The sequence below is a fragment of the Aedes aegypti genome, chromosome 1 (genome assembly GCF_002204515.2).
Source record: "Aedes aegypti strain LVP_AGWG chromosome 1, AaegL5.0 Primary Assembly, whole genome shotgun sequence".
Classification (NCBI taxonomy): Eukaryota; Metazoa; Arthropoda; class Insecta; order Diptera; family Culicidae; genus Aedes; species Aedes aegypti.
The window spans coordinates 155,875,071-155,891,022 of NC_035107.1; the positions used below are offsets into that span (position 1 = coordinate 155,875,071).

Sequence of the window (15,952 nt, forward strand, 5' to 3'; positions counted from 1 at the left end):
AACAATCCTAGGTTATCAAGTAATTTTACTGCTAGTTAGATTATTCATAATTTCGTAAAGCGAGTTTGGCAAATGTAAGTTGGGAATACAACAAAATTGAAGGAAAACAACGTTTCAGGATTAAATTCATTCAAATTTACATAACCAGTCTGCTTATACATGATCATGAAGGTCAATTCACTTTTATATTCATTCAGCATGGTTATTAAATTTAAAAAAAAATCTTGGGAATGTGGTAAAGATGGACAAGTTATGATGAAAATCCACTTGTTCATGTGGGACCCTATCGTCCCATATGAGCACGTGGGTTTTTTTATAATTTGTCTATATTCACCACGTGCAATGAGTAAATTAATTGGATTCGCTTGCCTAATTAATCCCATTAAAAAGTACGAAAAAGTGTATTCTTTGAAAATATTTGTATTATTTATAAAAATAATTCTTTTTCGCAGCGGTTAGGCTAATTCCTAAGACAAGATGTGCCAAATCAAAATGCAAAATCCAAACCAATTAGGTCGTTTTGTAATAAAAAAAAGTTACTCTTGTTTGTAGCTTGATCTAAAGACTACGTTTAGCTAAGTATTTAAGGTACCCCGGGGCAAGTGGGACCTTCCGTCATAGCTCATTTAGAAACAGTTTTTCAAGTGGATATTCTTCTAGAAAGTTGAAGATTCAGTTATACGAAATGTATTTAGTACAACAAATATTGTTATTGTTATTACCATGAGCTCCATGTGATATTTGTCAATTCAACGCCATTTTTAACCTGCATGATGAATTTTGGCACGTTTCACGTCTTGCATTGGCGCGCAAAAAAAAAATGTGTTATACATCGAATTACCATCAGGAAGCAACTGTTTTAAGTATTATTATTGAGATTTTTTTTCACCATTTAGACTTTAGTGATCTAAATTTTGTCTTTCTCAGATTTCGCTGCCCCTGCAATGATCCTGATGTTCATGACAGTTTTCTCCGGCCGGCTCATGGTTTAAACCCAATAATGACAAAAATAAAATTACACTAAATTTGTAGTGCTTCTTTTTCTTCTTAGCAATGGACCAGTGCACGCGTTCACTCGTTGACTTTTGAGCGGTGCCGTGTTATTTACGTGACCATAGCAACGAGTGAATTCGGCACCGCTCAAATGTCAAATTAGTGGAATCGTGCATTGGTCCATACGTCCCCACTGGGACAGAGCCTACTTCTCAGCTTAGTGTTCTTATGAGCACTTCCACAGTTATTAACTGAGGGCTTTGTTTGCCAAATTTGAAGTGCACAGGTTAATAATTAGACCACGCGACGCTTCTGCGCACAAGTAAACGATTTTTTATGTAAATTGTTATGCGACTTCTGGTTGTCTGGGTGGCCACGTTGGATATGCCTGTAAAAGGGCATCTACGGCTATAGCATCGCTTTCGAGGACAATGTGCGACTTCTGGTTGTCTGGGTAGCCACGTTGAATATGCCCGTAAAAGGGCATCTACGGCTATAGCGCCGCTTTCGAGGATAATGTTCTGCTCTAATTGCCAAAATACGTGAGTTTCTGGCAGGCGTGACGCTATCCGTACCAAAGAAGTGAGGATCAATCTGGTATAACGTGCAGAAACACTTAAGCTGTCACATTTGTCTATCCTTACCACTTTTTCGAACTGCAAGATAACTCCAACTTGTCAAAGACAATCAAGGCAGACTTGATGAAAATCGCTAGTTTTCATTTGGTGTATTCAATCAGAGTAAAAGGTGCTCTCGCGACTGATTCTCATTCGAATTAAGTCACATTTGAGGAAATGCAAAAATTGACCAATTACGAGGTTTCATCATGTTAGTCCATTGTTAATGTTCCGGCTCACAGTGACAGTTCGTGACACCAGAATCTCGGCTCACCTTGACGTACAGAAATTTTTTGTTGGTGATGACGTTTTCGTCGCTTTTCGGGTATGTTTCTACTCGATTACATGTTGAATGCTATTAACAGATGAAAGAAGTTCTTCTCTGCCTGCTGATTTTAATTTACTTGGAAAAATTGAAAAGATCTTTGTACGCTATTATTGAATGAGCTCCTTTCAAATGTAACGCTAGAAGAAACGTACATAAATTGGCCCGCAGGCAAGTTTCAAAGCTGGTAAACGAACTAAAAATATGTGATTCGAAACGTCTCGTGAAATGGCTTATACAGTTTATGATTGATAACAGTTCGTGGCACATCGCATTCGGAGAGCACTATGAATGTTGATATTCGCTCTCCCGTATGGTACGTGATAAGAGAGCGTTAAAGAGCATTAACTCTCATATACGTTGTCACATTTTTTTGTCATTGGTGACTTTAATGCCAAACATCGGTCATGGAATAATTCTCAAAGTAATTCCAACGGCAGAATTTCATTTGATGAGTGCTCTTCAGGATATTTCTCAATTCAATACCCTGATAGCGCTACGTGTTTTTCCTCTTCTAGAAATCCATTAAGTAGCCAATTATTTTCGAGCCGACTGGAATATATATATGAAACATATATTGACTCTAATCTTGATGTTAACATTTCTTTACAAACAAAACTTGAAATTGACAAAGCTCTTGAAACTTTAACAAATTCCATTGTTGAAGCCAGGAGCATTGCAATTCCAAAATGTGAAGTAAAATATGAATCCGTGATTATAGACGATGATCTTAAACTATTGATTCGTCTTAAAAACGTGAGGAGAAGGCAATTTCAACGCACTCGCTATCCTACTATGAAAATTATATGGTAGGATTTGCAGAAAGAAATCAAGAAACGTTTTGCACAATAAAGAAACAAAAATTTTGAAAATAGGATTTCTCGATTGGACCCTGGCTCTAAGCCCTTTTGGAAATTATCTAAAATTAAAAAAAAAAACTCAGAAGCCAATACCGGCATTGAAAGAGGAAAACAAATTATTACTAATGAATTGCGAAAAAGCTGAAAAACTTGCTATGCAATTTGAAAGCGCGCACAATTTTAATTTAGGACTTACTAGTCAAATTGAAAAACAAGTTACTCAGGACTTCGAAAATATTCTCAATCAAGAGAACATTTTCGAAAATTCCTGGGAGACTGATTTGGAAGAAGTGAGAACTGTTTTTAAGGCTAAGTAGCCCGTCATTCGTTTTGGCAACAATGATGATTTTTTAGCTTGCATTTCAAAGTGATAAAACTCAGTCTTGATAGTTTATATTGACTTGAAAAAGTATCACTGTACGCGATTACATGCATTAAGTATGCTAATACTTTTTCAGCTGTGTCAGGGCAAAACCAAATGATTTTCTTTGATATGAATTCGTGAGATGAATTAGCAACAATCATCAACGACGCGTACAAATTTCAATGACGGCCTACTTCGCCTTAAAAAATCAAAAATATATAAGCTCCTGGCGATGATGGAATTTTCTACATCCTCTTCAAGAAACTTCCAGAGAGTAGCTTATCATTCTTAGTTGATATATTTAACAAATGTTTTCAATTAGCATATTTTCCTGACAAATGGATAAATGCCAATGTTGTACCTATTTTAAAACCAGACAAAAATCATGCAGAAGCTTCTAGCTTTCGTCCAATCAGTTTGCTTTCCTCCATCAGTAAACTTTTTGAAAGGGTTATTTTGAACAGAATGATGGTCCACATCAACGAAAATTCAATTTTTGCCAATGAACAGTTCGGATTCCGCCATGGACATTCGATCACTCATCAACTTTTACGTGTAACAAATCTGATCCGTTCCAATAAATCTGAAGGCTATTCTACTGGTTTTGCTCTTCTAGACATAGAAAAAGCATTCGACAGTGTTTGGCATGGAGGCTTGATTGTAAAATTAAAGAACTTTAATTTTCCAACATACATTGTTAGAATAATTCAAAGTTATCTGTCAAATCGTACACTTCAGGTTAATTGTCAGAACTCCAGGTCTGAAAGACTTCCTGTAAGAGCTGGTGTTCCTCAAGGCAGCATTTTGGGACCAATAATCTTTGTTTGCGGATGACACAGGCCTCTCCGCCAAAGGACGAAGCCTGCGTGTCATCTGTAGTCGATTGCAAAAAAGTTTGGATATTTTTTCTTCATACTTGCAAAAATGGTAGATTTCTCCTAGTGCTTCTAAAACTCAACTAATAATATTCCCACATAAACCACAAGCTCTTTATTTGAAACCTTCAAGTAGACATGTTGTCACGATGAGAGGGATTTCAATAAATTGGTCAGATGAAGTTAAGTAGTTAAGGCTTATGCTAGATAAGAATTTAACTTTCAAAAATCACATTGAGGGCATTCAAGCTAAATGTAACAAATATGTAAAATGTCTCTAGTCTCTATGCCCTTATTAATAGAAAATCAAAACTTTGTCCTAGGAACAAGCTTTTGATATTCAAACAAATTTTCGGGCCAGCCATGTTGTATGCTGTACCAATTAACGATTAGCTCAATAAGGATTGGAATAAATTTATACGCCCGTTTATCTAATCAAATATCAAAATAAGTGACATAAGGGTCGTACTATTGAAAAAATCAACTAATCATTGAAAAACAATCAAAATTTTGTTTAGTAATTTTGAATAATATATCTTTTGTTTACGCACTTTGTTTTAAACCCATTTTGACAATTCAATTGTCGAATAAAGCTGTGGGAATGAAAAGGTTAAGGTTACCTATTTTTGACAATAAAAATTTGGAGTTTGACAGTACTTTTAAAAATATAATTATTTTATTCTTTTTTTGAAAATTATATTATTTTTCATGTAGCTAACGGAAAACTGTTTTACTGTTTTTTAGTAAGTTAAGGACTATCATTTTTGATTTAAAATTTTGACACTAGGCGGCGCTAGTGAGCATGAAAATTTTGTTTGCAGATATCTCAGGAGCCTGACCACTTAGAAAGATGGTGTCTTCGGCAAAGTAGTTTGGTAGCTCAAGGGCTATCATTATTTGAGCCAAGAAATACGATATTTTGCCATCAAGCGGCGCTAGTGAGCATGTAATTTTTGTTTTGCGGATACTGCAGGATCTTGACTTTTTAGACAGGCACCTTTGGCAAAGTTGTTCAGAAGCTCAGGGACTATCATTATTTTAATAAATCTTAACTTTAAGGATTAAACAAAGAAAGAATTTGAGCTACTGAACACCTCTGCCGAAGACACCATCTTTCTAAGTGATCAGGCTCCTGAGACATTTGCGAAACAAATGTTTTATGCTCACTAGCGCCGCCTAGTGGCAAAATTCTGAATCGACTAGCTCAAACAATGATAGTCCTTGAGTTACCGAACAACTTTGAGGAAAACGCAGTCTTTCTAAGTGGTCAGGATCATAAGATCTGGGAAACAAAAGCTTAATGCTCACTAGCGCCGCCTAGTGGCAAAATCCAGAATACTCGCGTTACAAAAATTCGCGCGACGACCGAAAGGTTAATGGAAGGAATTTGATCAAATTCAATGTTTTTCACAATTATGTCAAATGGCGATTATGCCAAACGACCGTTATGCCAAATGGCATTATGCCAAACAACTATTATGCCAAACGACTGTATGCCAAACGGCATTATGCCAAACGGGGTAGACCCGGGTATTAGAGGGCTAATGTAGCATCGCTTTGGTCGCAAACATTTCGAGAGGGATTCGCGATAAGGGCCTATCTGACAAATCAATAACAATGAGAAAATAAGCAATGAAATTTTCATGTGAAATTTTTAATCCCAATTGGAGAAAATATACTCAAACTTTAACCTTTTCACTTTAATACACATTTCATAAACCTAGTTTCAAAATCCTCATCAATACCACACACATCTTCTACAATTTCCCTAGCTATTTCGTAATAAAAAAAATATTATAAGGTTTCGCCTTAAACGCACTCAAGAATGCCAGTATCGCCCAATGTTATGAGCCTGTAATCGATATTGTTTTCAGTGTCGCCTATTACTTTTGCGCCGTGTTTTCATTCTGGTTTCAATTAAGCCCGCCATGTACGCCTTGTTTATTTTTTGTTTGCAGTGTCGCCGTTTACTCTCGCCGTGTTTTAATTTCGATTTCAGATGCGCCCATCACTTTGATAAACAAAAACACAGGCGTAATCAATACAGTGTGTGGTTTTGCATCAGGTGAAGTTTCGTCTTCTACAAATTTGCGTTTTTTTGAATAGTTAAATCTGGACAAACATTTGAAAAGGGCTCAAGAGGTCTTGAGCCTTTTTCCAGAAACGTCGTTGATGAGCCCTTTTTAGCCCGCAAACTAACGCCACTATCAGAAAGATTGGTATTAGCTCTTCCTGATAGTGGTATTGGTGAGCGTGATCGAGTTGAATTGGGCTCAACAGCGTCTTGCAAAGCCAAAGTTTACCAATGTCGATGTGCCCTTTTGAAATGTTTGTCCAGAAATTATCGATAGGGGAAAAGTTCAAGTGCAGTGAATAGACAATCAAGCTACAATTTCAACGCTAGTTTCTTAAATTGTGTACATTTTGTCAGTTTCGCCTAGTTCACGAATCTTTCTAGATTTGTGCTTAATTCGGTGACGACTCGCTCCCATTTAGCATTAGTTGTATCACGTCACTTGAGGGGAAAGCGACTCACACGCCGCGCTGAATAAGCACGATTGTACAGAAAGTGGAACAAATTCGCTTATGGTTCTTGATCAGAGAGAGAGAGAGAGAGAGTGTCAAAGGATGTAACACATGGTGACACACATCCCAAGGAACACACATGTTATAATTGATGCAGATTAACTCTTATAAGACTATATTTAGTCATATATCAGTTGATATGCCTTAATTATAACATGTGTGTTACTCGGGATGAGTGAATGCGGGCGCATACAAGGGACAACATTATGCTTTGTGTATCAATGATCGTTAAATTTTCCGCCTGGGTTAACGGGGTTAACGGAAATATCAAGTGTATCTCGATAACCTGGGTTAACGGAAATATCGAGATACACTTGATATTACACGGCTCAGAATATCGATTAAGGGAGAGTTGACTCTATGTGAAGTAGTTTCTGATGAAGTTAATTAAAGAAAACATGAAAAATACATACATATAGGGTGCAGAGCTACTTGGACACTTCCATGATTCATTTTTCTCGGCTGAATTGTCTGAAATTTTGCAGTAAGAAGCACTTCAATACGACGCACAGTGTGATCAAATATGAGCTCAGTAGCTTTCTTTACCCCACTACCGAAGTGAATCGAAAGTGCTAAGAATAGGATCGGGCTCCCTACAGTATAGGAGGACACTATGATTTACTCCATCAAAGTTTACACCAAACCCACAGAAAGGCCTAGGGGTGCTTCGTATGTCAGCACATACCTTGTGGGTTCAATCTTTGCATGATGTATACCCGGGTAGAGGTGAATAACAAAATAATGGTAAAATAAGAACAAATTATGCAATCATATCTACTTTAACCATTATTATGTTATTAATGTATGACATTAAATATCTCATCAATAGCAAAACATACAATCATAGCAAAATTTATCATTGATATGTTATTTTTGAATGTCATGTAATAGCTAATCAATAACAAAATATACTATCATGGTAAAATTTGTTATTTGTGCAAAAAATACTAAAAAAAATTAAATATCTAAAGAATAACAAACATCGCCATCACAGTAACATATGTCGTTATTTTGATATTTGAAAACTTTATTGAAATAATTCATGACAACAAACCAATATCAAATTTTACCATAATACAGTTAACTCTCCCTTACTCGATATTCTGTATCTCGATATCGAGTTAGAGAATCATAGTAAAAGTTGATTTTCATGGCTACTTCGATAGTCCCTTAGATCGCATTTGTACTGGTTTTGTGTTCTATAACTCGATACCTCCCTAACTCGATGGTCCCTTCAATATCGAGTAAGGGAGAGTTGACTGTAGCTCATTTTACTATTCGTATGATATTCATTGAAGATTCAAAAAGAAAAGTTTTTTAGCAGGAAAGCAAAAAGTTTATTTTCCAATCATGCTAAATTAAGATATTAAAGTCAAAGAACTAAAATTTCCATTATTTTGATCTACTTGTGAATAGCTTATTTAGTTATTATTTTGTTATCAATATCTAAATAATAACATATTTTGTTATTTACGGTTGCCTATATTTTTGCTATTATTTTGTTATTACAATGGCAAAATATGTTATTTTTTAGTTTTTATGCCATACAAACTTAGTTATTATTTTTGTTATTTTATCTCTTATTTCAAACAAACAAAGAACAAATTTTGCTATTCAAACATTCTATTTTAATAGTAAATTTTGTTATTCTTTTGCTATTCTCCTCTACCCGGGTAGCGTATGAAGCATATTGGCAAGATCATTGGTCAGTTCCATAAACTCCTTCTTGGTCAGCGCCATATCAGTCGTATGTTGCACTAGCGGTTGCTTGTATATAGGTGAGAATATCCTCGGGAATCCATCTTGTTTGTAGTTCTTGACAATTTCTTTGTCAGCTCGATGGTTTTTTATGCATTAGATCCCAGTTATTAGGTTAACATTTTCACTGTCCGGCCATAGAGGACTTGTAATGGTTTCACAAAAAGGTCGCTTTTCTTTGAAATTCTAAATTTTCTAATGAATTTTGCATTGAGATTGATGCAAAATTTACTGAAGTCCACGTACGAAGACAATTCAACTTAAATTATAAGAATTATTTGTGGCTACACTTATATGAAATTTTTTAGTTTCACATTTTTTCAATAGATCGAATCAGGGTGAAACTTTTGACAACTAATGTTTGTTTACGGTTGGACATGAAAATGTCATAGTTTGTATACATTTCAAAAATGCGTTTTTGTATAGTCCTAGAATAATAAAATCTTAATATCATTACTCGTTTTGGAAAATTCAATTCAAACATAGAGGACTTCTCCCTAACGAACAATCACTCGAGTAATGCAGGTCGTCATTTCCAAAACAAAAAACAGAAATTTCCTTAGAGAAATTACTGGCAGGATTCTCTGACGAATCCCTGTGAATACTTTTATTTTTGCTTCCTGTTGAATTATTTTTGATTTTTTGATTTTATGTATAATCTCAATTTTTGGCTCTTGTTTTATTTATTTCTTTCATTTTTTTTCATTCATGGCGAAATCCAACATAAAAAAATAAATAAACTGTTGGAAAGCGATAACAACGAAATGATCATCACAACAAGGGGTAGGCAAAATCAGGTGCACATTGCATGACAATAACCGAAGGGATGTTCACCAAAAAAAAAATAACATGAAATAGCTGCCCACATGTAGTTTATTCAGCTACCCTTTAGTCAACAATACTTTTTACATGTATAGATAAACCTTTTTAGCCTGAGGTAATTATACATTTTTGTTTTAAAATGTCAAAAATCCATATGTAGAATTGTTAACCCACATCATTCATGTAAGGATAGTAGATGATTTATAATTTATTTGGTTTTATCACATTCGTTGTTAGAACCAGTCGTCTCCATCTTCGATTTTTCGCCCTGAGAAAAAAAACAAGAACATTATGTCGTTTGTAATGCATTTCACATCAAGCACTTTTTTCTGTTACCTTAATTTGGTTGCGTGCTTTCAATGCCCATGATAAACTCTTCAATCTGTATTTTTCCTTTATACGATCTCTTAGCTTCTGCGGGACAACAAGCATTGTTGTTGTAGTATTACCAATGAATAAAATCAAGAATAAAACGCTCAGGACCGGAATCTATAATATAAAGCAAGGTGATTACTTAATATAACCTAAGTCGTTGCAAGCATTTTACGTACCTGCCAAGTTGCATCTGGATGTTCTGCAAGCTTATACAATGTCCATGCATTGTAAGCTTGGAACATGTAACCAATGAACAGGAACGGAATCAGGAAGCTCAGACCACGCCACATCCAAGAATGGAAACCCTCGATCGTAATGTCCATGTCATGTCGTTCGCCCAGAGCCTTCAACCGGTACAGAACTCCTTTTTGATAGCCAAACTGCATGTACTGCACCAAGCTGATATATACGTTGAAGTACATGAACTGAGTTCGGAAAAGTTGCCACGGTTCACCTTGCGGCCAAACCAATAATACTCCTGCACACACCGTAGAAATAAAGTGATGCACTCTCCACCATCCTTTGATCCGCGATCCGTTGACCTAAAAAAATAATATTTATGACAATAATGTACCATCAGTGCACCAGTATCCGCTCATGCCCCTATTTCCGCTCACTAGTGTAAAAATTGATTTTTCGTGTCAAAAACCAACATTTTTCGCACGGATATATGTTCTAGGTATATTAACCCGTTATGCCTGAGCGAAAGTAAAAATACTAAAACCCTTACCGCAGTGCTCCCCAAACTTTTTCATCTTTCGCTCCCTTGAGGCCAACATTTATCTGGAATCGAACCAACCAACCACCCCCCCCCCTTGATATGTGATTTCAATATTTTATTTTATTAAGTGCTGTACGTAAAACAATGCCTTTCACTCGCATATCCACAGAATCATGATACAATAACTATTTTGTACATTTAAAAATATTTTCTTAAATATCGATATCCCAAAATGATTTGGAATGATTTACTAGATGCAATTTATAATAGCAATTTTAACAATATTTTGCGTGCATTACAGGCTACTGAATCAGTTTTCGATACAAGCTCGGCCCAGTTTGAACTAATTGAATGTAATATATGCATAGGCGCTAACTTGTGGCGTAGTTGGAGGATGATTCGTTAATGGTGATTTCATACTGATTTATCTTTTATTTCTAAAATTACTGCAATAATTTTCAAAAATTGTGAATGATAAATGGTTGACGTTTCTGGGATTTTTTTTTTCATTCAATTCAAAAACACTGACAAATATATGAAAATCCAGAGAATTTTTCATTTCATATTTCAATGCAATATATAAAAAAGGTAATTTTTCTAACACCAAGAAAAATCTGTCTCTAAAATGATTTGTACCATAAGAAATGCGTGCAACCGAAACTTCAAAATGGGTACTGTAGATGTTTTTTTTTTCTGTGAAAGAGCTTGATGCTAATGAAAGAAATATTAGCTTCGTAACCTCAAAGTTCCCACATAAAAAAAATCCTTATATAATATATATTGGGCATTTGCAAAAAGTTCTAAAAATTCTCAGATTCTTGTACATTCAAAATATATTGTGTTTGTAATATTATCTGTGACTAATCATCCAACCCTGGAAAAATCTGAAATACCGGCCATTCTTAAAACTCACATGATATTTAAAATTTGGTTTGACAATTATCGACCATAATTTTAAAATTACCCTGATTGGAGATATATCGATCCGAGCTAAAATATTCCTGGAATTAATTAAGTTAGGAATTGATTAACCTTCAGATGTGTAACCAAAAAAGATTATGAATAATTATTTTCAAATGCTCCCGTGTTAGCCTTTTCGCCCCTTTTCTGGATTTTTCGCCCCCCAAATTCTGTTTTACAAATTTTCGCCCCTTTAAGCCTTTCGCCCCCTTGGGGACGATTTCGCCCACTTTGGGAATCACCGCCTTACCGCTCAGCGAATACTAACCGGATTCAATTAATTTTTGTCAGTATGCTGGCACACATATCTAGTTTCAAAATGTGGCCAAAGAATCTCGGGAATGTTCCTGTGGTCGGAGATATGTCGGTAAGTCACTGGGTCAGGTCGGGTAAAACCGGTCTTTTTTTTTTGGGGCACGCCAAGTTGTCTTTATTTATTTGCAATGGCAATCATTTTAATTTGCATAAATCATTAAGATCTGATATTCTACATTATAAATGAAGGGGTTAGCACCGTTTAGTATGTACTGGATGTGGTCATTTGGGCTAAATTCCCTGAAGAACCGACTATAGATTTGTTAGATCAAACATATTAGTTTACTGATATTGACACATGTGGTCACTTTATTGTAAATTTGAGGCGTCCTGGGGACCCAGAAATCGTTCTAAAAGGTTTACGCTGATGCGTTTTTCATTAAATTCCTTGATACCGTGACCTTCTCTAATTCCGTGTGTTGCCTAATACCGTGTATTTGGGAATTATGTGGATTTTTAGCATATTATATTATTTATTTTTCTAAATGATCGTTACAAACGTTATCATATTAAGTAGAAGCCATAACAAATTTGAACTCAAATTGCACACACAAACAAACAAAAATAATGTTAGAATACAATCGCCTGGTGTCAACACACGGTATTAGGACACGGTTGCTTCTGAGTTCCAAATACCGTATTTCAGCTATAATTCCAAAATGGCTGAGTGAAATATTCCACCAAGATGTATTCTGCCTCTACCGAAGATGACGGGTCCACGCGTTACAAAACGAAAACGCCGAGTGGAAAAGGCTGAGGATATAACTTCAGACGATTATCGTCAAAGCCTGATTGATGCCAAAGCTACGAAAGATATTGCGTCCATCAAGAAAAGCAAGAAGGCGGCTACCAAACGAACCTCAAAACGACAAAAGGTTGACAGTGCTTTGGAAAATTCACTGTGTGATCGTTGCGGTGATTGCTTCTCAAACTCTTGTAACGGAGACGGATGGATAATTTGTACGACATGCAAAAAGTGGATCCATAATCAATGTTACGAGGGCTCCGATTTGATTTGCTTTTTCTGTTCTTAGTAAGTATTTTGCTGTCACCCCAGCTAAAGTCCAGAAAGTCCAGCTATGAAGTGATTTTTTTTTATTCGTTGAACTCATTTTTTTTGTTATATTCTCAATAAGCTTTAAATTTTGCTTGTGGGGTTTGAGCTAAAAGTCAGCTAGCCCGTCTTGCTAATATTTACTTCGAATTGAACTCGATTTATTTTCAGGTTTATTTAACTCACATATCTCTGCAAATGAAATTAATAAAATTGAAGCCATAAACTGTTTAGTTTGTTTCCTTTTTATGTAAAAGATCCAAATTGAACCCTTATCTACATATATCCTCTTGTTAAATACGCATGACAAAAGACTAATCAAATGACGACATTTCTGGTACAAAATTGGTTGAATGACAACAAAAAACCGCATTTGGTGGCCGTACCACCCATCGTATTATAGGGAACGTAGCTGTATGATGTGAAAATCGCTTAAAGCAGCCGCAGTTTTCGGTACCTGTTCCAAAATCCCATAATAATCAAATTAGGGGTCGTCCGTAAATGACGTAGCATTTTAGTGGGAGACAGTTGTCTCAGATTTTGTGACCGGTCATGTCATTGGTATAGGAAAGCACGCTACAAGGGGCAGGGGGTCTAAAATCTTCGAAAAAAATGTTACGTTATTTATGGATCGCCCCTTACAACGCATCTCAAGTTATTAAAAGTCATTGATAATGTTAACAAATGAACAGTTAAAATGATATAATGAAAATCATCTTGGGTGACGGTGTTACCCCCTAGGGGTGGCGGTCTTACCCACACCGAATTGAATAATTCTGTTTTTACTAAGTTTACAAAACGTACCTAATTTGTCAAAATAACCATATTTTTACAGTTGTAATGTACAGATTCCATAGCTAACTACCTATACAAAGAGCCTGCGTAGGAAAAGTAATAATTATTGCCTTCCTATATTTTTAAACAGCTCTAAACCTTAGGGTGTCGGTGTTACCCCCACCTCCCCTATACTGACAAAAAATAAGGCACCGTGGGACAAGTGGGTAATGGATTTCGCATAGTTGGGCTTCTTCGAATTCTAGAGACTTTAATTTAAAACAAATGAGGTCGCGTATATTTTTTAGCTTGACTCCCACCAAATATAAGCAGGATGCTGAAATTGATTTTTATGTAAAATTAAAAAAAAGTACAGAAAAAGTTTTTGAAAAACGTCTCTTTACTTTTCACTTGCACAAGTGGGGCAAGTGAAAAGTTTATCGTTTTGAGCAATAAATTCAAAAATATTACAGTTATATTCACGATTTCTTTTACCTTTAACATTTGTTAAGGCGTCCCAATGAACAATAAGATAAGTAACATGTAAACAAAGACAATTTTATTCTTGTTACCTTAATTTTCTTCGGTTCAGTTATGTATGTTGAAATGATTCGACAACATTATAGCTGCAATATTTCCAACGTTAGTTCTTACATCATGGGACAGCAATTGCATTGCTCTGTAGAAATTCCACCGCTCGTTACTTGTTTTTAAGAATATCGGATATGACGTCGGATAACTCTACGGGAGAAATCAAACGGTATCCTTCAATAAAATATTTAGAAACTTTTTTATGTGGATAGAGATATACCCAATTTTATATGTTTTGAACTAGCTTCACATTTCACGAGATTTCCGTGCGTTCTCTTATACCTATTGGAACTTTTCAATCAACGTCTTCCTGTTAATCGCCTGTACGAAGTAAACATATTAATATCGTGATATTTGACAACCTTTTTTAGGGAAGTTCCATGATTTTGTCATGATAATAGATTTTAACGCTTTGAGTATAGTGTTTCTTGAATTATCAGCACGTTCTGTTGTTCTATGATGATTGCGAACCTTGTTTACTTATAGCTACCTAAAGAGAAAACACAAATTCAATCTCTAATGAGAATCTTTTCACTTGCCTCACGTGATTAGAAAATTGACGGTGTTTTTTTAGTTATTTTAGGACTATTTCGAATTAATTCTAAAACTTTTTTATTGCAGTTTGTTACACTAAAAGTGGAAAGAATTATTATTCACTGTTTGATTCTTGAGCTATTTTTGTTACAGTGTAAAGTAAAAACATATATCTAAATTTTTCTCTGTGTGCTACCAGCGCAGACGACAGGAGATGTAGAAAGAGAGGGTTTGTGTAGATTTGGCGCGATGCGAACGGAAGTAGGAAGGAGAAAAGGAAAGAAGGAAATCATAAAAGTAGAAAATTCCGTCGAGTTAAGGGCGATGACATATTGCAGGAGTAGAGAAGGGATAAAAGGAGAGAAGAGAAAAGAGTCAAAGCTCTCTCAATGCAAACTATATGGAAAACGCGCTTACCTGGTATACTGAAGGCGAAGCAAAGAGGTTCAAAGAGATCTGTGGAAATCATTTGCTGCTTCGACGCGCAAGAACGCTAGTGAACGCTAGAGAAATATGATATGACTGCGCTCGTTTTTGGCGTAAATGGAGCACGGATCAGAACGTTTGCTAGTAAATTAAATCCACAAATAGGCAATTTTATAATTAAGTGAATTAAGTTTTGTAACTTATCATAATTACAACTGATTTATTGATAAACTGTTAGCGCGATAAATCAAAATCCGGACTGGACCAATATCCGGACACTCTGGTGAAATGCAATCATTTCAATGTTAAATATCCTTCCTAGTGTGAGAATATTATTCCTACTATTAATGTTAACTATGTCAACAATAGTTAACATGAATTGTAACATGAATTGACATCAAATTAGCCTTGTAAAACATTATTAAAGACAAAAACAAAAGTCGGTTCCGCTAGGACGCGTTTGCTTTCAAAATTAACGATAACCAAAGAAATTCTACTCAATGCGCCATCGCGTTTCGGCGATTCATCACGCGTTTGTTACGTGCTTATCATATGTGATTCATGTTCTGTAGTGATTTGTTTGTATTTTGTTCTCGGTAAAGTCAATAGTTTCGAAGAAATTAATGAAATGCATGTAATTCTGTGCCAGAAGAAGACTGTCCGGATACTTATATGTGTGGTTTCGAATCCTGACACAGTGTGTTAGCATACAATTTTTCAAAGTTCAAAAAGAAATATAACATCATAATTGTTCGAAAACCTGGAAAATTCATTGAACGTTAACCGTTGTGATTTTTAATAGTATTAACTGAAAATGTTTGTAAATTATGTGTAATTATTGGGGGAACGATGCACATATCACAAGTATCTTTTGAAGACTACAAAACCTACGTTTTATGATGTTTCTGTATAATCCAACAGAGGAACAACATTATTTTTACAAATCCATGAATCTTTGTATCGTGATATCAAGGTATGTTTAATGGTTTTTATTTTTTTTTT

General features: G+C 35.3%; 1 protein-coding gene across 1 annotated transcript in view; it reads right to left on the minus strand.

The window, feature by feature from the left end:
- Positions 1-9,233: 9,233 nt before the first annotated feature.
- LOC5575471 (transmembrane protein 120 homolog) overlaps positions 9,234-15,952 on the minus strand; it is a 43,492-nt gene continuing 36,773 nt past the window's right edge. Inside the window, exons 5-7 of the mRNA XM_001661936.2 lie at positions 9,752-10,117; positions 9,537-9,689; positions 9,234-9,468 (exon numbers count right to left, since the gene is read on the minus strand). Coding sequence (XP_001661986.1) covers positions 9,409-9,468; positions 9,537-9,689; positions 9,752-10,117 — 579 coding nt within the window. The 3' untranslated portion in view covers positions 9,234-9,408. The remainder of the gene's footprint in view (positions 9,469-9,536; positions 9,690-9,751; positions 10,118-15,952) is intronic.